The sequence below is a fragment of the Myotis brandtii genome, unplaced genomic scaffold, assembly GCF_000412655.1.
Source record: "Myotis brandtii unplaced genomic scaffold, ASM41265v1 scaffold382, whole genome shotgun sequence".
Lineage (NCBI taxonomy): Eukaryota > Metazoa > Chordata > Mammalia > Chiroptera > Vespertilionidae > Myotis > Myotis brandtii.
The window spans coordinates 1,497,743-1,524,576 of record NW_005364671.1 but is presented as its reverse complement, the minus strand read 5'-3'; the positions used below and the strand labels follow the sequence as shown (position 1 = coordinate 1,524,576).

At 37.6% G+C, this 26,834-nt stretch overlaps 1 protein-coding gene across 6 annotated transcripts in view; it reads right to left on the bottom strand.

Moving 5' to 3' along the window:
• The window catches only part of FAF1 (Fas (TNFRSF6) associated factor 1), a 356,513-nt gene that overhangs the window by 136,334 nt on the left and 193,345 nt on the right, over nucleotides 1-26,834 (bottom strand). For 4 of the 6 annotated variants that reach the window (XM_014544808.1, XM_014544812.1, XM_014544810.1 and 1 more), the window contains 2 exons: nucleotides 25,832-25,918; nucleotides 3,882-3,920 (listed from right to left, as the gene is read on the bottom strand). In XM_014544808.1, coding sequence (XP_014400294.1) covers nucleotides 3,882-3,920; nucleotides 25,832-25,918 — 126 coding nt within the window. The remainder of the gene's footprint in view (nucleotides 1-3,881; nucleotides 3,921-25,831; nucleotides 25,919-26,834) is intronic. The other 2 variants (XM_005872500.2, XM_014544809.1) reach the window with 1 other exon arrangement.

Genomic DNA, 26,834 nt, shown 5'->3' with positions numbered 1-26,834 from the left:
GCCAGTCAGCATCTCTGGGCCTATCAACGAGGCCTTATCAGAAAGGCGGGGCTGATCAGCAGCTCCGGTGGAGGCCTGGAGAGAAATGGAGGTGTTCACTGACCAGGCCCAGAGCTAAAGAGAGAGGCAAATGCTGATCAACAGCTGCCACAGAGGCTACGGATCAGACCCTGCTTCTCTCTTCAGGCCTCTCTCTGGCCCTGATTTGCAGCCCCCTTAGCAGTCAGTGCTGGGTCACCATGCCTGCAGCCATAGGAGTCAGTGCTGGGTCACCACAGCAACCCAGCACTGACTGCAGGACTGACTTCTGGTTGGTCGAGCCTCCAGGTCGTTGCGGATATGACGGACCCAGGGTTTTTATATATTAGGAGATATATATATATATATATATATAAATTTTATATATAGCTAAATTTCTATCATCAATTATAATTATATATGATTGATGGTAAAAATTCAGCTACATAAATCTGGGGAACAGACAGGCAGTACTAAATTTGTTTTAAGTAGAGTGCAAAGTACTATTGTTCATTCATTTAACTAAAGAGTCACTGAGCATCCATTATGTGCCAAGAACTCAGCTGAGTGCTAGGGATACAGCCAGTGGTAAGTAGTTTCTGCTTGGATGAAGTTAACAGCTTTCTAAGCTATAGTTTTGTGAATATAGTGTAGACCATGTTAGCTCTATTTTATTATGTTACATCTAATCCTTGTTACCCCTTAGTAAGAATGCACCTGGTATAGTTTGCACAGTCCCATTCCACAGAAAAGAAAAGTGAGATTCTTATTTTCACCCCAGATCACAGAGCTAATAAATATAGCAGAGTCAGGAGAAACATATGTAGACTCCTAGTTGTTGTTTTTTTAAAAAATGACATCACCTCCACTTTAAATGTGAGCTTGCTAAGCCTCTTATTTGTTGGGTGCAGAAACATTGTAAAGTTAAATTATTAAAAAAAAATTTGGTCTCTAGATGTCATTAGATTATCTGAAACCATACTCTATTTAAAGGTGGTGAAAGAAATAGAGTTATTTATGTTGCAAAATCTCATCTGTCTTTTTGCCCAGAGAGCTTCTATAGCCTGGATATTTGTGAGGGGGTAAAAAAAACAAACACACTTTAACTTTTTTATATTTCCATTCAAGTCAGGCAAACATAGTCATTATGTCATTTGAATTATTTTGTAAGTGTACTAAAGTATACTTTAAAAATAATGCTTTCAAAGAAAACAACAATAATAATGGTGTTTGGAGAACAGACTGAAAAAGATTTATCAAATCTTCCCTGGGTTCTTCCTACTCCACTCAAGAAGTATAGTGCATTGGATGGAACTGAGAGCATTATGCTAAGTGAAATAAGCCAGTCAATGAAGGAAAAATACCACATGATCTCACTCATTCATGGATAATAGAGACCATTATAAACTTTTGAACAATAATAGATACAGAGGCAGAGCTGCCTCAAACAGATGGCGTGGGGGTAAGAGATCAACCAAAGGACTTGTATGCATGCATATAAGCATAACCAATGGACATAAGACACTGGGGGGGGTAAGGGAGGCCAGGGAATTGTCAAGGGCGGGGGGAAAAAAGGAGAAACATGTAATACTCTTTGTAATAATTTAAGCAATAAAAATATATTAAAAAAAAAAAAAGAAGTATAGTGCATGTATACCGCTCCAAGGAAGTACAGGCAGCAGTGGTGGTATGATGACTTGAAGTTCATTCATCTCATTAACATATATTATCCTGTTTCATATAGGCCAGGCCAATACACTGAACACGTCTCAAAGTAACTGAAAGCCAAACTTTTGAAGCATTGTTCTAACTGTGAAAGTATCCTTTCCCAAAAGATAATTTTCTATATTGAGATTTCACACCATAATGCTTATCAAAACCAGAAGCATGGAGGTGGGAGGGAAAGTTCTGCTACCAAAACTACTTAAACAAACACACAAAAGAAACCATGTGTTAAAATAAAAACAAATGCATGTCTTCCAACAATTCATATTTAATGATAATTGTTATTGTTTAATTAGGCTCAATGAAAATATCTCTTGAAAGGTACTCAGCAGTTTATGTTAAATGGGTGAAAAATCTATCCTGGGTGCAGTGTGTTCAGGTTATAAAAGCACCAGTGCTTATTTTATCTTCCCACAAAGTGTTGCTGAGATAATTACTGCTGACAGCTTTATTCAAGGTTCATTTCACTTTTTCTGCTATTTTTCTCTGGTTAGAAGTTCAACAGAGCCCATGGGAAGCCACACCCCTCACACCTGTTAGGCTTCTTCATGTTACGAAGGGCCAGTATGGACATGTCACTTCAAATTAGCATTGCACCAGGGCGCTAACTGTGACAATTACTTATCACAGGTTTAACTAAAAAAAAAAAAAAAAGTTTCTAATTCAACCACAAAAACAGTGTCACAGAATGTAATTTAAACCTGTAAAAGCAGGTTGCATAAAAGATATTCAGAGAACCACAGAGTAGGTTCCCAGGGTTGAGCTTTGTCATATCTGAATTATGCAGGAATGCTCTGCAACTGAACATTTCCTTTAAACAAAACAAAACCAAAAGATAAATAAGGAAGAGCCGGTAATTGTATTTTACCAGGAGTCAATGGTGATGAGTGGGCCTAAGTTTTCTTCATGATTGTCTCTAAAGCTTGAATATTTGATTCATTTTAATTCTTTTGTGTTAGGTAACTAATTCAGTAACAAAATTTCCAGCTGAGCAAAGCAGTTATAAAGGCAGCTTTATAACTAGGTAGGAAGGAAGCATTCTCTACTAATATTTGTTTTTAGTCCACTTGCAAACCAGAAAATTATCATTAGAGAAAGCATACATTGACACAAAAAGAGAAAAAGGAAAAACCTCATATTCTTAAATGTGTTTCAGGCTACATATTGTAAGCCTCTCTGCTTCAAATGCAAAATAATCTCAGAATTATGCCACCTCTGAAAGACCTGGGATGGTTGGGGGTGGTTAATATGGACTGCTGTGAGGCTAATTGTGGATCTTGAGTTAATTACTCTCTCCAGATAGGGAACATAAAAAATAAATTAAATGGTCTTTTACACCATTTCTAGTTCCATTTGGACTCAGGGAAACACCAAATGATGATGGCTAAACTCTGGAAACTTCGTTATTTGCTGCTGTTATTTAGATGACAATCCTGAAAGCCTGGGAAATAAATATGTCCACTTCATAATCAGTGCTAATGTACACTAACAAAACAACGGTGAATGGATCTGTATTTGCCACAGCATGTACAATCTGATTCACAAATGCCAATGTCCATTACCTGGTCAGAGTTAAAAGGAATTCAATGTTGTTTCACACCACATGTGCGCACAGACACACACAGCAACCTGACTTGAGGATGCAAGCCAGAGACTGCAGAGACTAACTCTGAAACAGCACCTAGCGTTAAACACTTATTTGAAAAGCAAAGGACAAAATAATTATGCCGAGCAGAAATTCAACAGAAAAAAATGAATTGCTTATTTGCAGGAAATCATATTCATTGGCAAATCCATGGTAATTTTGGCACGACAACAATTTCAGTACCTTAAAAGTTCCACAAATTTTAAAACCATCATATACATGAACAGTGTAATAGAAAGGCAGAATTGTTTCAAGGCAAAATACAGAAGGGGCATTTTATGCAAAAAATAAAAAAACAACACTCCTCAAGTTATTTTTCTTCATTTTTCTAACATTTAGAAAGTCATTATCAACAAAAACATATAAAGTCAACACATGAAATACTGATTATAAGAATCCAGGACCTTATCAAAACAAACTCTTTACCTTATTCTACAATCAAAGCAGTCACAGAGAATCAAGACAAAATCTTAGGTTAGAAAGGTGTGTTTACCTCAAGCTGGTTCCTCAATTTAAGTTTGATAAAGAGATTCTGTTAGTGAAAAAAAAAATCATTACTTTAGAACTACTGTATTAATCAGTGGTGACTTGAGCTCACCATAACCACAGAACCTTCAAGTACACAAGGATCCATCTCAAGCCTGCTCTGTATGCATAGAGAGTACCAACCAGCCATTTGGCACATGTCTAGTCAACAGTGGGATGCCATTTACCCCACAACACTGTGGAACTCTTTGGACAGCAAACATAGGCGCTCTGGATATTTTTCCAGCAGCATCTAATTTCTTGGCAAAACTGAGGCAGTTATGCTAACAGCTTTGGTCTCAGCACATGGACACAGTGCTTCTAGGCATCTTGTCATGGCTTTGCTCCTAGGGAAAACAGAGATTGAATCAACGATACCAAGTTAGGCACAGCAGCTTAAATGGGTGTAATCTAGAAACGAGAAAAAAGAACCTCATCTTGCTGGTTAATCCATGCCTGGCCCATCCCAGCCAAGTGCTTTTTCTTCTTCTGCTCAACTCCCATACCCTTATTGTGAATCTCTAGAATTCTTGGTATGTGGTTCTTTTAACTTTGCCTGTGCCTGTGTTTACGTATTGGACCCTAAGGTCCTTGAGGACACAGCCTGGATCTTATATTCTCAAATATTTTAGCCCCCCTAGAACTCAGTAGGTTGCTTTGATAGTCCAGCCACATAATAAATGTCTATTGCTTGAAATTAAATCGGTACTTTCCTTGCCAAGATATCTTTTAAGCTAGTACTTGTAATTTTCTAAATAAAAATCTACCTAGGAAAAAAACCTGGAAATCACTCCAAAGTCAAATAAGAAGTACTAACAATGATCACTAAAGTACTGTCTAACTGACCTTCTGTCTGAGTGAAAATATAAGGCTCAAAAGGATAAGGTTGTTTAATTTGGTAGTCACTGATGACTTGAGACCAATAGTCAAAATAAGCAAAATACAGACCACTCAAATTCAACATAATTTAAACTTATATATTTTCATTTTTAATGAATTATTGAAAAATAAGATTTATAATTAGCACATAACATCCTATATAATAAAAGCCTAATATGCTAAGTGTCAGGTCGTCCAATTGTCTGTTCAACCAATCAAAGCGTAATATGCTAATGATATGCTAAGGCCGCTCAACCACTCGCTATGATGTGCACTGACCATCAGGGGGCAGACAATCGACGGTTGACCAGTCGCTATGACATGCACTGACCACCAGGGGTCAGACTCTCCAACCGGTAGGTTGGCTTGCTGCTGTGGGGTCTGGCTGATTGCGACTGAGTGAGACGGGCCAGACATGCCCTGGAGCCCTCCCACGGTCCCTCCTGGCTGGCCAACCCCCAGGTCAGTTTCGGCCTGATCCCACTCAACGCAGGAGCTGCCCCCTGGTGGTCAGTGCGTTTCCACAGGGGGAGAGCCACTCAGCCAGAAGTTGGGCTCACAGCTGGAGAGCACAACGGCGGTGGTGGCAGCCTCTCCCGCCTCTGCGGCAGCGCTAAGGATGTCCAACTGACGACTTAGGCCTGCTCCCTGAATTTCATGCACTGGGTCTCTAGTTAAACAAAAACATTTATAAAGCCATAGCTGGTTTGACTTAGTGAATGGAATGTTGGCCTGCAGACTGAAGGGTCCTGGGTTTGATTCTGGCCAAAGGCACATGCCCGGGTTGTGGGCTCGATCTCCAGTAGGGGGGGGGGGGCGTGCAGGAGGCAGCCAATCAATGACTCTCTCTAATCACTGATGTTTCTATCTCTTTCTCCTGCTCTCTTCCTCTCTGAAATCAATAAAAACATATTAAAAAAAACACACATTTATACAGTGGTATAGAAACTAGCCAGTAATGTATACAATAAATAAAAATACTCTAACACATTTTAAATAATGACTCACATAAGAATAATTATACACCAGCATTATTTTACTATTATATTTTCTTAGGATTCACACTCAGGTAAATATAAGAATTAGTAAGTAATCCCTCTATAATACATGTGTATGTTTTTACTTACTAGTTCACTGGTTCTTATAGGTACATGTACACACCCATAAGAATAATTTTTTTTGTATTAAAAATAGGAAAATTCTCAAATCCAATAATATTTTAAAAATTTTGACACATGATAAAATAATGCTGCATTTCTGAATCAAGCATGTCTTCTGTGGGCAGATTCATACCTGTAGCACTTATCAATGCCAAAAAATTTAGTGTAAAATGAAAGCTGTGCTAAAGTGTTAACTCTTCAAAACAGGCAGTAATCATTGTTATGTGCTAATTATAAATTCTATTTTTCAAAAAATGAATCAACCTGTAATTTGATCTGAAAAAATTTATTAAAAAGTACTATAGTTAAAAATATAGAATCTTTAATGTGAATATAACAAAACTAAAAAGTGAAAAATTTTCATAGAATAAATCATTTAAAATTTTTGATCATTATTTCGATCACCGTATAGTAATAATGTTAAAAATATTCCTTCAAAAACAAACATAAAAATCTCTGGAGATCTGTCAGTATAATGAGTGCAAGAAATAATTTGAAAATTAAGAAAAGTTTTTTTTAAGAATATTAGTAAGGTTGTCACTGGAATTGCATATAGGAAATGGAATTACTTATTTTTAGTTTATCTATTTCTTTTGCTAAAGACTTATATATTAGAATTAGAAGCCCAATGCACAAAATTCATGCAAGAGTAGGCCTTCGCAGCCGCGGCTGCCTTGGCCCTCGCAGCCCCGGCTTCGTCTGGAAGGTCGTCTGGCCAGTCATTCTGCTGTTCAGGCATTCGGTCGATTTGCATATTATGCTTTTATTATTATAGATTGTATAGAATTAGAGAATTTTAGAGTTAGAGGAAACTTTGAAGATGGGAGGGTAGGGAAAATAGTAGAATAAAAGGCAGAGGACTCCAATATTTATTGAGAACCTACTATGCACCAGACACTTTAAATTCATCTCCACTTCTTATTAATACAAGGGTCCTATAAGGTAGGTATTATCACCCCTGTTTCAGGAAAGTCTTAAGAAACTATGTGCTCCCAGTGGAGTTGAAATTTAATACTAATTCAAGTTGTTATGATTCCAGAATCTGTATCTGCTCACCCATATGATAGGCAATCCATATTCATTAACCTATTTAATCCTAAAGCTGCTAACATTCCCATACAACAGATAAGGAAACAGGCTTAAAAAATTAGTAAATCTGTCTGTAGCTACTTTAAGATCTTTAATTACACGGTCAGTGCCTATTTTCTAATATAACTCATTTGTCTGCTTAAGGAAACCAAAGTCCAGAGGACGTATGTGACTTACACAAGGTCAAAGAGGTGACAAGTTAGAGGGAAGACTCTGAGCTTGGCCTATAGGCTTCAATGTACCACATTCTTTTTCAATATTTGTCATTCAAGAGACTCATATATCACCACCACTTAATCCAAAAGCCTCCTAAATGATGTCATATAAACTCTTCCCCCACTAAAATGACATTCAAGCTTGTTTGACAGGACCAACTTAACATTACCTAACCTTGGCCCTCTCCAATTTTCTAACACTACTAGTAAAACCTTTACTCAGTTATGGTCTGGGAGGAAAAATACTATGCTATAGCCAGTCTTGGGTGAAGTCTTCTGGGAAAGGAGGAAAATGAAAGCATCCCCTTGCTTTGCCGACTCAGGAGGCATTGACCAAGGTTGGTTTCTTGGGGCTTAAGAACCAGTAGGCTGCCATTTTAAACATATATAGGCAGCTAAGGGGCAAATGGCAGTGATCAATGGCCTATTCGAGTGGGATGTCCTTGGGGATACTGTGAGGAAAAGAAAATCTGGTTTCCCTGAGGAACCTTTGACAATATAGCTATGTCTATCCAGTACAATGGTGGTCATAACTGGGCACAACGGGGAGGTATCCTAGAGTTTCTTCTAGACTCTATCATTATTCTTCCAATCCTCCTCTAGAACCTGGTTCTTTCCCTCATCATCCTAGACTTACTTGGGAACTCCATATTGTACCCTAGTCTCCACTCCCTAGGCTCATTAATATCATCTCCTACACCAGTGATGGCGAACCTCTGACACATGTGTCAGAGGTGACACGCGAACTCATTTTTTTGGTTGATTTTTCTTTGTTAAATGGCATTTAAATATATAAAATAAATATCAAAAATATAAGTGTTTGTTTTACTATGGTTGCAAATATCAAAAAATTTCTCTATGTGACACGGCACCAGAGTTAAGTTAGGGTTTTTCAAAATGCTGACACGCCGAGCTCAAAAGGTTCGCCATCACTGTCCTACACCATGACCCTGCTGCTCTCACCATCTCCCAACTATACTGAACCTTATCTATATCAAGTTTTATCTCCTCAGAGCCTCAAGTGTCAACTAGCTCAATAGATGCACCAAGTTTGAACCAGCTCATACCAAGTAAAGAGCACTTGCAGACTGCTAGTTTATATTCATTCATTTTAACGATGGCATTTTTGAAATCCTCACTGGAGGATATGTTTATTGATTTTAGAGGGAGGGAAGGGAAGGAGGGAAGGAGTGGAGAAAGAGAAACATTGATTGGTTGCCTCCCATTGCCTCAGGCATGGAGATCTAACCTGCTACCCATGCATGTGCCCTTGACCAGAGATCGAAACCATGACCCTTTGGTACATGGGCCGACACTGTAACCACTTAGCACACAGGCCAGGGCGATATGGTCTTAAGACCTTCTCAGTGGATGACTAAATTTTGAGAAAGAGCTAAGTGGATAACCGCAGCACAGAAAAGCACATCATTATATAATAATACAATTCTTACAAATTTCTTTTCTCTCTTGTTTTTTCTCTTATTTAGTATATCAAAGCTGATGATTAATTATTAAGTTAATCGCAAGAGTAAAAAAGGCAATGAACACCATGGGGTAACACAGTATTAATAAAGGTCTATTAAATATCATTTGAAAATGTCATACTTGTTTGTTACTAGTTTGAAGGTTACCCTTTTTTGTCTGAATTACAAATATTTGAATTTTATGAGAGTTGAGTTTACAACTGCTCTAAATGAGAATGAAAGGTTAGAAATAAGTAACACAAATCAGATCGCCAGCTTTTCAACTGCATACCTAATCCAAGATAACCAATTCTATTTTTTAGGCCAGATTTCTCTTCTGAGCCTTCATTCATGTGCTAACCATATGCCTGTTCATCTAGCACGGTTCACCAGCAATTTTGAAATTTTCCATCTCTTCAGGTTCTCAAGTTACTTCTCTATTCAGCTCATTCTACCTGCTTCTTGTTTAACTGTGAATTACATTTAAATTTTAGGGGTAAGATATTTAAGTGCTTTATACCTCCCTTCAGATTTGCATGGTTTAATTTGGGTTAGTGTTCTCCCTTCTTCTTGCCTCTTTTCAATAATCATCAATTACACAGACAGTGGTTTCTGGCTTTCAATGTTTCCCAAACTTACCCATTGTCCCTGGAGTTCTTCTTCCAGAATTAAAACTATTAACTCTCCAAGCTTTAACAGGCTAGGGGGGAAACGTGGCTTCTTAGGACATCATCAGTGTTTTTTCCAGGTAAGATTCTATTTTGTCCAGTTATCTCTTGAACTACCTTTGCCCCACCTCCAACCATTCTCTACCATCACAAGTGTTTTCTTCTGAATTTGAACAAGCTGCTACTGATAAAACATTCTTTTATTATTCCACTGCTGAGAATATTGAAAAAAATGTAATAACCCTGAGTAAGAAAGTATCCAAATAAAGCTATCTGCATCAAAACAATAAAATGTTGAAGCAATATTTTCAAATGAGAAAATGATACACAGAAATGAAAGATAACTTCTAAACTTTGAGATAGAACAGCTAGCATGGTTTACAAGCAATTTACAAGTCAGGTGCATTTACTTATTAAGCAACTGCCTAAGTATATCATCACTAATAGCTTAAAATGTCCCAGTTAATTTGTTACATATAGTTGGAGAACATCTATTGGTTCTTTAAAGTTTTATTTGTAGTATCAGTCCTGTATTTCCTAACCTGTCATAATTCATTCAGTCCTCTTGCACTTTGAAATCTCCACAATAATAAGAACTTTATCAGGCTGGTTTTGGTAGGAAGTAGCACAGCAAACCGAAATCCCACCGGGAGCAGTCCACAGACTTCTCTTCTAAGCAGCAAAAAGCTGTTATCATTTTCTGAATTACAGGAACTATAAAAGGACACTCTACTCAAGCTGCCGCTGAATGTCACCTGAAAAGCAATCACAAAAGGGCTCTGTCTTGGCTTATCTCTGAGCTCTGTCACTACGGCAACCAGCAGGGAATAAGTATCTGTGGGTCTATGAATTTCAGAATCCCATAAAAGCCAGGGCTAAAAAGGCATGTGCAGCCTCTCAGAGATTGACTGCATTAATACATTAGCAAATACTGTGAAACACTGGATAAATGTCAGCAATTATGGAAAAAGCGTCTAATAACGATATTCGTTGCCTGTCAAACCCCCGTGAGGTTTGATGTGTAACTGCCACTCAAAGCTGTCTGTAATTTTATCTCTTTTATACATCTGAATCCACAGCATTCAAATTTGTACTTTGAAAGTAATAAACTGTAAAGCAATTTATTCTGTGTTGATCACAACTGCCAACAAATATACAATAAAAGAACAAAAAGACTTTCACTGGCTGTGAGAGCAATCAGTACCAACAATCTCATAAATGTTTTTCAAAACAACCTTATATATTCTACATGTAGAATATTAATGTCACGATGTGGAGAAATGATTTGACTATGATAAAGTCACCTTGTGCTCAAAAGGCCACTTATATTGCATAAATATTCACTTCGAGCCTTCTCTTTGGGTTAGAAAATATGAAAGAATTTAGCAAATTAGACACAGTTGCAAAGATCAAAAGATGGCTGGAATCTTTGTTAGCTCCAAAACAGGCTATAATACTATCTTCACTACCTTTCTCAGAGAATTATAAACAATTGATTATATCTAAAACCCAAAGGTCTAAAAGTACAACTTAACATGCTTCATATTCGTATTTCCATTGCTTGAAAGTGACTTATTAAGAAATCTTATCACATATGTTACAGCTGTTCAAATGCAATAGACAGCATGTTAACTTGCAAACACAAATGCCAGAGATTAACTAGTACACATATGTATTATAAACAACCTTTCATTTCTCAGTTATAAAATAGGGTCAGGTACAAGGGTTCCAATAAGACCTTTTTTAATAACAGCGGAAAAGAGCTTGGTGTTTTGAAAAAGAGCAGGGATGCCTTTGAAGAAAGCAGTAATACGTTTTGGAGTATTGGGCTAGCAGTTACTTATTGCAATTTAAAGCCAATCACTTGACCTTTTCAGTGTTACATCTAGATCTATAATTAATAAAGGCCTAATATACAAATTGACTGAAGGACCAAACAGCAGAATGACTGTCCAGATGACCTTCTGGATGACCACGCTATGACACCCACTGGCGCCAGGTCAGCCAAGGTGGGTGCGATGCGATTGGTTGGGGGCCCAGCCATCGCCCCATGATCGCCCTGCAGAGGAAGGCCAAGGCCACCAGACAGCGGGGTGATCAATTGATCAATCGGGGGGCTCCACGATCACCCCAAATTGGGAGGCCCAAGCCACCGACCAGCAGGCTGCGGTGGGTGGGTGATCCATTGCAGAGCCCTGGCCAGGTTGGGAGGGCCTCCCACTTTGGGGGGATTCATCATGAAGCTCCACGATCGATTGCCCCAAAGAGGGAGGCCCAGGCTACCCAGCCAGCGGCGCTGCGGCAGGTAGCCTGGGCATCCCTCTGCGGGGGCGATCCATAGCGAAGACCTGGCCAGGTGGGCAGGGCCTATTTCTTTAGAGCGATGGATTGTAGGGCTCCCGGACTATGAGAGGGCACAGGCTTGGCTGAGGGTCCCCCCTCTCAGGCCTGCTCTCCCAAGAGCTCCCGGACTGTGAGAGGGCACAGGCTTGGCTGAGGGGCCCCCCTCTCCCCTTCCCCCTCCCCCACTTCAGTGCACAAATTTCGTGTCTCGGGCCTCTAGTTTAATATAAACACAAGAAACATTTACTGAGTGTTTATTTTGTGCCAGGGGCTACGGTAGGCACTTGAGACACAAAAATGGGTAAAACCTGCTTCTTGCCCTCATGGAGCTCATACTCATAAAGAGAAGTATATGTAAATAAATATGTTATTAGAAATACTCTTCTCTAAGAGCCAGCTAGAAGGAAAAGATGGTTTGAAGTAACCCTCAGGAAAATTTACAATAGATAGTAACTGTATTTTACTGCATACTGTTCCTATCAAAAATTATTTACTTACAATCTACTACCTGGCTCAAATGAGATCATATATATAAAATATGCATTGTAAACTATAAATCATTATATAAATGTGTCTTAATATACTCATTTAGCACTGTGCTAAGTAACTGTGGGTACCAAAACAGTGAGTATTGCTGCTCATTTCCCACCTCATTAATAATATAGCTACTATTCAAGAACATACACACAAACCAAAATGCTAGAGTGAAAGTTTTAAATTCATTTATATTCAAGACACATAAGTGCTAACCTAATACAGGAAAACAAAGGCAGAATTTGTTTCTCTCCTTCTGCCTATATTAAATAATTGTAAAGCTTCAAACCAGTATGACTGCAATCTGGAAAAAATTAGACTGAATATTTAAAAACTGGTACTATTTTGAGAAATATAGAACACATAAGAAATAGCATGGTATAAGAGAAAGAATACTGGCACCAGGCAGGGAGTGAATTTGGAGTTGAATACTGTTTCTGCATTTCACTTTCTCATTTACCAGTATGGCTTCAGATCAACATATTTATCCTAAATCACACTAGTTAAAATATACCTATTTTAAGTGTTCTTGTTCAAGGAGTTTTGACCTACATATACACTATTCTAACCACTGAGCTCCCTCTCCCAATCAAAATATCAAAAATTTCTATCACTCCCAAAATTGTCTTGTTATTATTTAGTTGTAAGACTTCTTTTTATAACCTGGATATAGGCCCTTTACCAAATATGTGTTTTGCAAATATTTTCTTCTAGTCTGTGGCAATTCCCCTCCCTTTTTCTAAATGGTATCTTTTGAAGAGCAAAAATTGCAAGTTATCAATTTTTTTTTCTGTTATGGTGAGGGCTTTTAGTGATCTAAGAAATTTTTTTCTACCCCAGGGTCTTAGAAGATTTCCCCCTATATTTTATTTTAACCATTTTACAGTTGTAGCTTTTACATTTAGGTCTATGATACATTTTGAGATAATTTTTGTGTATGGCATAAGGTAAAGGTTGAAGTTGCCTTTATTGATATCCAGTTGTGCTATCATCATTTGTTAAAAAAAAAAAAAAAGACCACCCTTTCTCCACTTCATTACATTGGTATCACTGCACAAAATCACTTGACAACATATACACAGATCTATTTCTGAATGCTCTATTTTATCCAACCTATTTGTCTATTTTTACACAAATACCACATTGTCTTAAATATTATTTTTTTAAATCAGGCAGTATATATTTTCCAACTTTTTCAAAAAACATTTTGGGAATTCTAGGTCCTGCACATTCCCATATAAATTTTAGAATTAACTTGTCAATTTCTATAAAAATAGTCCAGATTTTTTAAATTGGGATTGCAGTTGATCAATGATTCTCTCGCATAATTGATATCTCTCTCTCTCTCTCTTTCTCTCTCTCTCTCTCTCTTCTTTCCTCTCTGAAATAAATAAAAATATATATTTAAAAAATTACAACTTACATAAATTACAAAGTATGTAATTTAATTCTGTATTGGTCAGGGGTAACATTCTTCATTTCAAACCTTTAAAATTTACAGAGCCCTAGCTGGTTTGGCTCAGTAGCTAGAGTGTCAGCCTTTGGACTGAAGGGTCCTGGGTTCGATTCCAGTCGAGGACATGTACTTCCACTGCAGGCTCAATCCCTGGCTCTGGTTGGGGCACATGCAGGAGGCAACCAATAGATGCGTCTCTCTCACATCAATGTTTCTCTTTCAGTCTCTCCCTCTCCCTTCCACTCTTTCTAAATAAAAACTCAATGGAAAAATATCCTCTGGTAAGGATTAACAAAAAAAATAAATAAAATTTACTGAGACTTTAGTTATGTATGGTTCAGGTCTCTCTTGAACATACCATGCACACTTGAATAGAACTTGTATTCTGCTCAAGTATCTATAAAGCATCTGGTCAAATTGGTTAAGAGTTTTGCTCAAATCTTCTCTATCCTTATCTGCCATTTTCCTGTAAATTGCTGACAGTAATGTGAAATCTCAAACTCTAATTGTGAGCTTGTCTATTCTTTTGATCCTACTAGTTTTTACTTCACATATTTAAAAACTGTTATTAGGTGCATACACGTCTAAGATTATGATGTCACCCTGGCTGATGGTTCAGTGGTTAGAGCATAAGTTCACACACGGAAGGATCACTGGTTTGAATCTCAGTCAAGGGCACATACCTGGGTTGCACGTTCATTTCCTGGTCCAGGAAGGGTAAGTGGGGGAGGCAACCAATTGATGTGTCTCTCTCACATCAATGTTTCTCTCTCTTCCCTTCACTCTCTCTTCCCCTCTTTCTCTCCCCCTCCTGCTCTCCCCCCTTCTACTCTCTAAAATTCAATTAACCTCTCCAAAAATTAATCCTTGAGTGAGGATTAACAACAACAAAAAAGATTGTTATATTTTCTTGACAAGTTTTCTTTTAATCATGATGAAATGATGCTCTTTAGTCCTATTAGACTATCTTCAACGCATATTATACCACTTCATGCATAACATAGTAAACCTGGAACAGTACAATTTCACTGTGATTTTTGTCACTGTTATGTATATTACTTCTACATATGTTCAAAGTTTCACTTTTTTTTTTTAAATTTAAGGTTATCTTTTAGCCTTGGCCGGTGTGGCACAGTTGACTGTCCCAGGCACTGAAAGGTTGCTGGTTCAATTCCTGGTCTGGGCATACACCCAGGTTTCGGGCTCGAGCCTGGAAGGGGGCATGCAAGAGGCAGCTGATGGGTTTCTCTGTCATATCCATGTTTCTCTCTCTTTCCCTCTAAAAATAGAAAGAAAAAAAGAAAGAAAAAAAGAAGGAAGGAAGGAAGGAAGGAAGGAAGGAAGGAAGGAAAGTTATCTTTAAAAAATTAAAAACAGAAGGAAAAGTCTTTCATATTTAACCAGTTTTACCCTTGTTTTACTATTACTAACTCTCTACATTCTTCTGTATAGACCCATTTATTTTGCTATCATTTTCCTTTTGCCTAAAGAACTTCCCTTAATACATCATGTGGTGCAGGTTTGCTGGCACCAAATTCTCTGTTTTTGTTTGTATGAAAAAGCTTTTACTTTGGCTTCAGTTTCAAAGGATTATTTTTACCTGATATAGAATTCTAAGTTGTCACTTTTTAACCTTTCAGTTCTTTATGTTATTTCACCGTTTTTTGGCTTACATTGTTTCTGACAAGAAATCTAAAGTCTGTAACTGTTTTCCTTTGTAATGTGTATTTTTCTATTGCCTGATTTGAAATTGTTCTCTTAGTCACTTGCTTTTAGCAATTTGATTATGAACTTCTTAGTGAAAAATTCTTTGTATTTACCTTCCATGGGATTCATTACGCTTTTTGAATCTATAAGTTTTATAGTTTTCATCACATATGAAAAATTTTCAGAAATTAGTTCCTCAAAATTGTTTTAGTTTTGATCTCCTCTTCGAACACCCTAGCTTTTCTCTTTCTTTAAGATTCCAATTGCATGTATGTTAGACTGCTTGAATTTTGTCCCACACGTCATTTATTCTTGATTTTTTTCCCCTGTTTCTATTGCTACATCTTCAGGTTCACTGGTCTTTTCTTCTTCTTTTTTTTTATTCCCTTCTCCTTCTGGGAAGGATTCTAGGCAGATACATTATACCTGTTTCTTTAAATATATATAAAATTTTTAAAATTTATTTCAGAGAGGAAGGAAGGAGAGAGAGAGATAGAAACATCCATGATGAGAGAAAATCACTGATCAGCAGCCTCCTGAATGCCCACGCTAGGGATCGAGCCTGCAACCAGGACATGTGCCCTGACCGGGAATCAAACTGCAACCTCCTGGCTCATAGGTCAATGTTCAACCACTGACCCATACTGGCCGGGCACTGGTCTTTTCTTTGGCAGTTTCTAACGTGCGGTTAAGCCCATCCAGAAAACATTTTATTTCAGATATTACATTGTTATATTTAGAATAAAAAGTTATTCTCTTTTATATATTTATTCTTTCCTCATTAAATTCATATTTTCTGTGGGAAGCTGCCTATTGTCTTCTCTAGCAGAGAGGTGTGGACAAGGAGCCCGGAATGCTGGTGACCCTTGAGCCCTGGCAAAGGTCAGGGCTATGCACCCACTGTTCAGTCGAGACAATGGTAGCTGAAGCTACGTCCCCACCAGATAGTCATGTAAATCCTTACTGATAAGACAGTCTGTCTGTTACTGGAACTTGCCTGCCTAAGGGCTACAGGTGTATCCCAAACTGAATAAAAGGATGGCAAAGCCTGAGCCAAAGCAGAGTCCATCCTCTTGGGATGGGCTCTCGCCTGGCCCCCCAATTTCCAAATTATTATTTCTTGTCTTGTCTCTTTCATTTGCATGCGGCCCCTCTTCCAGAGCCTGAACCCTGAACCACGCAGGATGTGGGTCATTAACAGTTTTCCTTTAAATTCTTGAGCATATTCATAAAATTTATAATAGCTAAAATTTCTATCTGCTAATTTCATTATCTAAGTAACTTCTATGTCTGTTGTGTTTGGTTTTTTTTAACTTATATTTCTTCTGATTATGGGTTAGATTTTCATACTTCTTCATATGCATAGTAACTTTTGATTGGATGCTGAACTCTGTTTTTAAAGGTAGTTACCTGTTAATGAGCTTGTTCCTTTTGAAAACTGTTATGTTTAGAAATGTCTCTACTATGGCTGGTGTAAACTCAAACTATTCCCAGTTCTGTGTGAGCTCTAAGAATTGTGTGCCTTACAGCTCCCAGTTAATTGTTCTTTTATTGGTCAGTTTTTTTACCCAGTCCTTAGAACTTCATCTTATGCATGCACAGACTGGTATTCAACTAAAGACTGGGGCAAACCTATGTAGTTTTCTGGAGCTTTTTCTCTGCTAGTACTCTACCTTTGCAAAGTCTAGTTGCCTTGACCTCCATGAACTCCACTCTCAGTCTCTTCCAACTCAATAAAATCACCAGGTTCCGTTTCAGTTTCCTTTCCTTGCTCTGGGAGCCAGAAATTGCCCCCAGACAGAATGTAAGACTATCACAGGGCTCATTTGTTTCCTTCTTCAGAATCCTATACTACCTATTGTCTAATATCTGAAAACAATTGTTTCACATATTTTATTCGGTTTTCTGGTTGTTTATAGAGGGAATAAAATTCCAATTGCAGTCACCCCATCATGGACAGAAGCAGCAGTCTACAGGCTTATGATTTTAATAAACCAAAATCAAGATTTACAGCATCAGATTTTAGTACTTATATATTTCCTCCTGGAAGCTGTCTCACTTCCATTTATTCTTCCTCATACTGACTGAGTCAATATGTCCCTTGAATGCTTCATCCACCCTCCTGAATTTTTCACATTCTCTGTTAAGGACATAGTCCATTTCATAAGTTTTCATTCTTTTTAAACTCAAACTTTCTTTTACTGCTTTCAATGCTTTTCTTTCCGTCTGTTTAGACTTTGCCTGTGTTATTTGTAAAAGACTCTATATGTTGACAAGGGCAGTGAACCCTCTGAAGCTACTGAGTCTCAGCACCATCAGAAGCAACATTATCCATGACCTTGCCAAATAAAGAGAAAGCCAGTAAAAATGTCCAAAGATTACCTGAATCTGTCTGACCTAGGACAGGCTAGCATAGTAATTTAAATATCATAAGATGACCCTAAAGCTACTCAAAGAATGCTTCTGATTCTGCATGTGTATGCAATATAAAGAAGGGGCTTACTCAAGGGAAAAAGGAGTTAATGTTTGTTGAATGCCTACTAAATGCCAGACATTACACCAGAGGTTGGCAAACTTTTTCTGTAAAGGACCAAACAGCAGCTATTTGAGGCTTTGTGGGTCATGTGGTTTTGTGACAACTAAATATACCTGCTGTTTGTTATAGTATAAAAGCAGCTGTAAACAATAAACAAACAAATGGATGTGATTATATTCCAATAAAACATTATTTACAAAACAGATGATGCGTGGGATTTAGGCTGACAATCATAATTGCCAACCCCTGAATTATATGTACTTTTCATTAATATAATGTAAATAGAAATTGCGAATATTCAATAATTTTGTCTTTAATAAATGGCAATTTCATATGGTTCAACCTATTATGTAATCAATTTAATCTTCACAATAGCATTTCAAGGGTGTTAACATCATCCTCATTTTGCAGATGAGGAAACTGAAATTCATACATTAACTTATCTAAATAATAGCAATATTGGGATTCAACAAATCTGAATTGGTCTGCTCTTACAACTCTCTCTCTCTCTCTCTCTCTCTCTCACACACACACACACACACACACACACGCACGCACACGCACAAACACACAATGGTACAAACCAGCTAAGTGTAGCTTCTCCCTCCTACTGTTATTATATTTGCCATTACAGAATTTTGGTAATTTAATTATTATTAGAAAAAAATAAACTTAATTCTCAAACAGTTAATCAAGTTTCTGATCATACAAATTCATTAAGTTATTTATTCTTATAGATGTCAATTTAGTAGAGCTCTGAACAATTCAAATGAGTGAATGAATAAAACACTACGTTTTATCTTGCATAGCATACAAAGATGAGGAAAATAGTTCTTGCTCCCAATTTTTAGAATTTACAAAAGGGAAAAACACAAGTATAGTATCCCCCCTCACCCCACCCATTCACAGTTTTGCTATCTGCGATTTCAGTTACCCATGGTCAACCACAGTTCAAAAATATTAAATGGAAAATTCCAGAAGTAAACAATTCATAAGTTTTAAATTGCATGCTGTTCTGAGTAGCATGATGAAATCCTGCACTGTCCCGCTCTGTCCCACTGGGGATATGAATCACCCCTTTGTCCAGAGTAGCCACACTATACATGTTGCCCACCTGTTAGTCACTTAGCTGTCTCAGTTATCAGATTGACGGTGTGGTCCCAAAGCACAAGAGTAGTGATGTTGGCAATTCAAATATGCCAAAGAGAAGCCATAAAGTGCTTCCTTTGAGTGAAAGGTATCCTATATAATAAAAGCCTAATATGCTAAGTGTCCAGTCGTCTGTTCAACCAATCAAAGCATAATATGCTAATGATACATTAAGGCCGTAGCTTGCTATAATGTGCACTGACCACCAGGGGGCAGATGCTCTGACTGCTAGGTTAGCTTGCTGCTGGGGTCCAGCCAATTGGGACTGAGCCAGTCCGGCCAAACACACCCTGGACCCCTCCTGTAGTCCCTCCCTGGTTGGCCAACCTCCCATGTCCCTCCCCGGCCCCAATCATGCACTGGTGGAGTCCCTTGGCCTGGCCTGTGCCCTCTCGCAATCCAGGACCCCTCAGGAGAGCCAGTTTCAGCCCGATCCCACAGGCCAGGCTGAGGGACCCCACTGGTACACGAATTCGTGCACCAAGCCTCTAGTGTATTATATAGGGGAAAAAGTAGTATATGCAAGGTTTGGTACCATCTGAAGATTTAGGAATCCACTGGGAGGGGTGGTCTTAGAACATATCTGTACACAAATTAAGATGGCTGAGGGACCCCACTGGTACACGAATTCGTGCACCAAGCCTCTAGTGTATTATATAGGGGAAAAAGTAGTATATGCAAGGTTTGGTACCATCTGAAGATTTAGGCATCCACTGGGGGGGTCTTAGAACATATCTGTACACAAATTAAGATGTAACTAAATATCCTTTCTCTGGGAAGCCATTTTTTTTTTTTTACCATTCCCATCTGTTGACAAAATCAGAATGAAGGAAGGTAAAAGCAAGATAAGAATTAAAATATAAATATAATTAAAATATAAACTAATTTTTAACTGAGTTGAAGAAGGCAGCTTGGTATGAGGAATATAGATAAAACTTCTTAAAGAAAGGAGATTAATTGCTATAGGTATTCTAGGTGGAAAAAATTGTATGGTTAAATGACAAAGAGTGGGAGAGAGCACCAAGTATATTTGAAAAACGAAAAAATATGTATTTAGCTAAGGTTGAGATATACAGAATCACATTCAATCAATTATTCAAGAAATATTTATTGAGCATTCAGGTTAGGCTTGTATGAGAAAATAAACCTGGAAGAGACATTTCAGACCAATGAATGAAGAATTTTAAATGCCAGCATAAAAATCTGTACATAATCAATCAGCAAGTACTAGGCTGCCATTGAAGATAAGCAAGCAAGGCTGACTGTGATTTATTCTGCACTTCAGAAGTATTTACCTCAGTAACAGATGAAATGATTATAGTGGAGGATTATGAGTTTACTTAATAGGTAACTACAGCATGGTAAGTATGTTGTAATTGTGAGAGTCTGTATCTGGACAGCAGTTCCTATAAAGTGGAGGACAGGGGTCCAGGATCAGGTAACGTCCATAATTTGACACCTGCCAAACACAATGTATTGGGGAGAAGTTACAGAAGGAAATGACCCCTATCAGAAGGATCAAATCTGATGACAATATCTCATTCACAAATTCTTTTTTATTAAAAAAAAAAAAAAAGGAAGGTGGGTATGTGTGGTTTTAGTTTTGTTTTATAAAAAAGCTACTGTGTAATGATTCTGTTTAGAAATGATCTCTTTTTAAAAAAATATATTTTATTGATTTTTTACAGATAGGAAGGGAGAGAGAGAGTTAGAAACATCGATGAGAGAGAAACATCGATCAGCTGCCTCCTGCACACCTCCTTCTGGGGATGTGCCCATAACCAAGGTACATGCCCTTGACTGGAATCGAACCTGGGACCTTTCAGTCCGCAGGCCGACGCTCTATCCACTGAGCCAAACTGGTTAGGGCGAAATGACCTCTTTTTTAATGTGAAAATATTTAATAAGTAGCTTTCTGACTCTTAATACATGCTTGAAGACCTCTGGTTCTAAAATTCTAATTTCTCAAATTGTGATTTAGCATTCCTCAGTTAATGATAGAACTACAGACCATTAATAATCTCGGGGGGGGGGGTACATGACAAAAAAAAGTATTAAAAACGGAAGGATTTTTCCTCCTAGTATAAGCATTATTAAAAGCAGCACTTTTATAAACTACATACATTCATATTATCTGTGTTATAACATGGTGTCTAGACATAATTCACAGTGTTAAAATTATTTCTACTCTCTGGAAACCAAGAGCATCCTTGTTAAAGTGTAAAAATGAGATTTCGCCTACTTGCAACTCCTTGTTCTCACACCTGAACTGTCACAGCATGAAAACATTCCCCTACTGGTGAAGCTTTAGATACCTACTTCCCTGCTGAAAGAAAGCAAAGGGAACTGAAAGAGTTACTGACAATTCATACAGTATCCCATATCCCATTAGAGCAGTGGTTCTCAACCTTGGCTGCACATTAGAATCACCTGGGAATCTTTTTAAAATCCTGATTTCTGGGCCTCATCCTCCGGAAATTCTGTTTCTTTGTTACTAATGTTGTATAACAAAGAAACAGAATTTCCGGAGGATGAGGCCCAGAAATCAGGATTTTAAAAAGATTCCCAGGTGATTCTAATGTGCAGCCAAGGTTGAGAACCACTGCATTAGAGTATTATAACTATAGGCAAAGAAAATATTTTAACTCTGAGGGCAGATGGCGCAACAATGTTTTAAATAATTGTTGACTTCAATGAATAGTGCAGAAAATGTCAAAAGACTATATAGCCTATCAGGTTGAGAAGTGACTCAAGATGTTACAGGAACCTAATTATAGAAATTTTTTTCTTTGTCTTGTTTGCTTAGTAAAAGGTTAATGAGAAGTAGACTGAAGAAAACATCTCCTGTGTTTTGACCAAGTATTTCTCATAAAAACATAAATTTAAAAAGTATTTTAATCTAGTTCTTTATTAACATCTTTAAAAAATAGCTTTGTATTTTTACATGCTATAAAGCTTACTCATTTTTAACGTGTTCAATGATTTTTTAGTAAATTTACAATTGTGCTACCATTGCCATAATCTAATTTTAGAACATTTCTATCATCCCAAATCCATTAACTTCTTGATCTAAGATATTTTCATAAATTTAAGAAAGCCACTGGTACCTAAAGTTAATATACTTCATTCTTAGCCACACAAATCTCTGCAACTGAGCAGGAAAAGTGCAAACTAACCTCGCTTTTAATGACCTTTATAACCAATCCTCTACTCTGGCACTGGGAAGAAAATGTTCAGGTGCTTTCTCTGAAAGTTAAACCATTCCAAGTATTAAGTTATGGCACAATGTCTTGGAAAGAAATTAATTATATTTTTGTTGGTAACACATTTCAGGCTGTTTACACAGCTGACATTTCTCAGCTGTACCCAATTCATGCCCCAAGCTGTGAGGATGATCTTGTTTTGTAGCAGATGCCTCCACTTCAGTGATTTAAATAAGTATAAAACACCACAGCCTGCAACAATATAGATTACAAGTACCAGCTTTATGAGTTTTAATAGTCCTAATGAAAGAAAGGTTTCATGACATTTCTTTGGCTAGGATCTCCTTAAGAGACTACAGTTGTAAACCATTTTTTGTCAAAACTCGAGCACTGGAGCTAGTGGATCTGCTATGGCACCAGTTAAAGCAATCTGGCCCTAAACATCTTTGTTGTAGCAAATCATGCAGCTCAAGGCAACATCCTGCCAATATGGCAACATTTGCTCTTGGGAGGCGAGGGCAGGCATCATTTCACAGGTTCTGGGAGAAGGTGCAAATAGGAATAATGAGGCAAAAAGAATCAAGCCTCTTAATGGAGACTCCCTCTTGTGTTTGCTGTGACTTAGATACAGCACTAGGTAACATTATAGTCTTGGATATGGTGAATTTTAGCTGCTTTCCTATTTTCCTGTAGTAATGAAATTGCATTAGAACTCTTGGGGAAATCATTAAAACGTGAGCATCATAAAATACAGTGTCAACTCAATTCAATGATTAAACACCTAAAATGTATAAGGCACTATGCCAACAGAAGAATCCTATATAATAAAAGCATAACATGCAAATTGACCGAACGGTGGAATGACCAGTGGGTAGTGGGTGGGGCCTGTGAGTAGGCAACCAGGCCACCAAGGTGCGTACCAGCAGGCAGAGGGAGGGGAAGGTGATGGGGGGCAGGGGAGAGGGTTCCAGTGACCAGCAGCGGTGGAGGGGCGATTGGGATGGCCAGCACCGTCCCCTGATTGGCCTGTCTGGTCGCCTCCTGCAGAGGGAGGCGGGCAGCAGCAGCGGTGGGGTGATGGGGGCGGCACCATCCCCTGATCACCCGTCCGGTCACCTCCTGCAGAGGGAGGCCAGACGGCGGTGGCGGCGGCAGAAGCGGCGGGCGGGGTGATGGGGGCAGCACCGTCCCCTGATCACCCGTCTGGTTGCCTCCCATGGGGAGCAGGCCTAAGCCGTCAATAGGACATCCCCTGAGGACTCCCAGATTGTGAGAGGGCGCAGGCCAGGCTAAGGGACCTCCACCCCCCAGTGCACAAGTTTTCGTGCACTGGGCCTCTAGTTTATAACATTTCACTAAATTTGTCTATCACTGTTGGAACTTGCATCTGATAAGCCTGTTTCAATCTGGTTTCTACAACTGTGGGATCAAAGAGCAGTTTTGGCTTTTCTAACTCTATGTAGTCTGACATTTCCAAACTTTATTACCTCATGTTCTTGCTCTTAAACCAGACAATTTTATTTGTTTGTTTGTTTGCTTATTCATTCATTCATTTAGAGGAAGAGAGAGAGAGAGAGAGAGAGAGAGAGAGAGAGAGAGAAACATTGATCGCCCACTTCCCATATGTACCCTGACCTGGGACTGAACCAGCAACCTGGGTATGTGCCCTGATCAGGAATCAAACCCACCACCTTTTGCTATATGGGATGATGCTCCAACGAACTGATCCACACTGGCCAGAGCCAGACAATTATTTTTGCTGTAAACTTTTTATTATAGAAATTTTCAAATACATAGAAAAAGTTTAGAGAATAATATAATAAAAATATACACATCACTCAGCTTTAACAATGATCAACAGACAGCTAACCTGAATTTGTTTATATATCCCACATCATTCCCAACCCCTATAGGTTATTTTGAAGCAAATCTCAGATAGCATTTCATTTACTTAAGCCAGTCAATTCTTGCCTGTGATCCTTTTCTACATTATGTTAATATGAACTATAACACTGACTTTCATTTATTGAGTGTCTACTCTGAGTCAGGTACTTACACATATTATCACTAACCCTCATTAATAATGCTGCAAATTAGGTTACTGAAGCTCAGTGAATTTAAGTGGCATACTTAGATCTTAATTATTTTCTTCTATTAATGTTATTTCTTGTAGTAGTTACTAGACAATACTAAGAACATCTCTGGTTTATTTATGTCTTGTTGGGTAAGAAGAAGGTTATTACTTATGAAAATACTCTCTTATTTTGGTAAAATTAAATGTAATACATTTCCTGTCAAATTTCTCATTCTTACGGGAAAAAGAAAAACAAAGTAAAACCATCAACCACATCGCTACCTTTAGCCATGGACAACCAGCCAATAATTCTGAGATACTATAATTGCAATGTTAAAATCCGTGTTTAGAAATAAATGTAAATACCTACACATAAACATTTTTTTTTCCTGGAAAGATACACTTTTTTAAAAGTTTTGCTATTTTCCAATTTTAAAGTTTTATGATACACAAAGCATTTTCCAAAGGTACAGTGTTTAGACTGTGGAATAATTATTCAAGTAGCATCTACATAAGCATTTGTTTTAAAAATGTTTCTGACTTCCACAAAGAATTCACACATATTAAAATGTATAATGGCAGTGCTGAGAGAAGAGGAGTAATTATTATCCAAACAGAAACACAATATTTACTAGAAAATACAAAAACTAATTTTTTGGCTTTATTTATTTTAAAAATCAGATTTACGTTCAGAATTCTTGAAACATTCTCATTTTGTACTTTAAAAAAAAGGTGGAGGGTGGTATCTGATTAAAACAACCAAAATTATGAATAAAAGTGGTCAAAATGTAATTTTAGTTGGCCTCCTTAGATGATAAAACTTACTCTCTTGAAAAAAGAATAATCACTTAGAAATAGGGCAGAGATAGAAAAGGTTTCAAAATTAAAATAGGAAAATCATTATAAGTAGATATAATAACAGATAAAAATGACAGACTAAATCTTTTCTTCCAGTTTTTATATTAGTGGAAATTATGGGTATATTTAAGAATGGAGTGTTATTAATATTAACTGTAAAACTTAGCTATTTTTTAAAGTACCAGTCTACTACAGAAAATGTAGTTTAAAAATTAAATATGTAACTGTTCAAATGACTTTAAGATATCTGTAATTTAAGGAAAATAATTTTGTGCTTCGGACATTTCATCAGTAATAGCTGAATGTATTCTTTTGATCAAGGAAAAATTTAAGTCAAATCAAGCAGCATTAGTTCCTGATAGTGATATTGTAATATTATCAACAGAAAGCTGGTATACTTCACTTATGATATCTGCTCTGCAAGTGAACTCAAATTATTACAACTCTTATTTTCACATTATTTGATTTATAAGTTTTTTCAGTGGGATATTCAAAGTTTGATTCTGCTTATTATCACAGTCAATTAGACTGAAAGTGGCAAAAGAGAAACGAGGATATAAAACTGGTAAGTCAACGTCACTTACTGAATCATCTGTGGCAGAAGTTGGCCAACCCTCCCATAACTGATGGCGTACAGGGATACTCGTAAGGTCATACACATTTCTTTTTACCTGCAAAAAAAAAGAGACATTACAATTAAAAATAGGGTTTCCATATGACTTAGGATAATTGCCAATTTATGTGATAACATTGTATTTCCTCTGTTTTCTTCTAGATTCGAAACAAGCATTTGAAACTAGGATAACACAAGTCAGAAAAAGTTTGTAAAAAATATCTAAACCAAATTTAAAAACAGATTCTCAATAAAGGTTAAAAGAAAATTGCAAAGAACAGACTGATGGTTGCCAGAGAAGGAGGGTTGGGAGAATGGGTGAAAAAGGTGAAGGGATTAAGAAATACAACTTGGCAGTTACAAAATAGTCATGGGGATGTAAACTACTGCATAGGGAATATAGTCAAATATATATATATGGCTCATTTGCTAAGTGTCCTTCGTCTGGGTAGTGATGTCATGTAGCAATGCCCAGCTTCCTCTCCCTAGCAATGACTAGCCTCATTGCAGTTTCTTCAGCCCAGGAACACAACTTGTTTTGTAGCCAGCTGGAAACGTTACAAAATAGTCATGGGGATGTAAACTACTGCATAGGGAATATAGTCAAATATATATATATGGCTCATTTGCTAAGTGTCCTTCGTCTGGGTAGTGATGTCATGTAGCAATGCCCAGCTTCCTCTCCCTAGCAATGACTAGCCTCATTGCAGTTTCTTCAGCCCAGGAACACGACTTGCTTTGTAGCCAGCTGGAAACGCTCTACACTGTAACCAAATGTCTGTGAAGCATTTTCCCGTGCCTCATCTCATTTGATCCTCACAGAAGTCCTGGAGTAGGTAGATAGGAGACTCAATGGAATCCTATTTTCTTTTCATTAGCCGGAAAACAAAGATTTAGAAAGCTCAGAAACTTGACGCGACTGAAAAGAAGTAAAAAATGGTGGACCAAAATGACTTCTTCAGGTTTTCTCACTG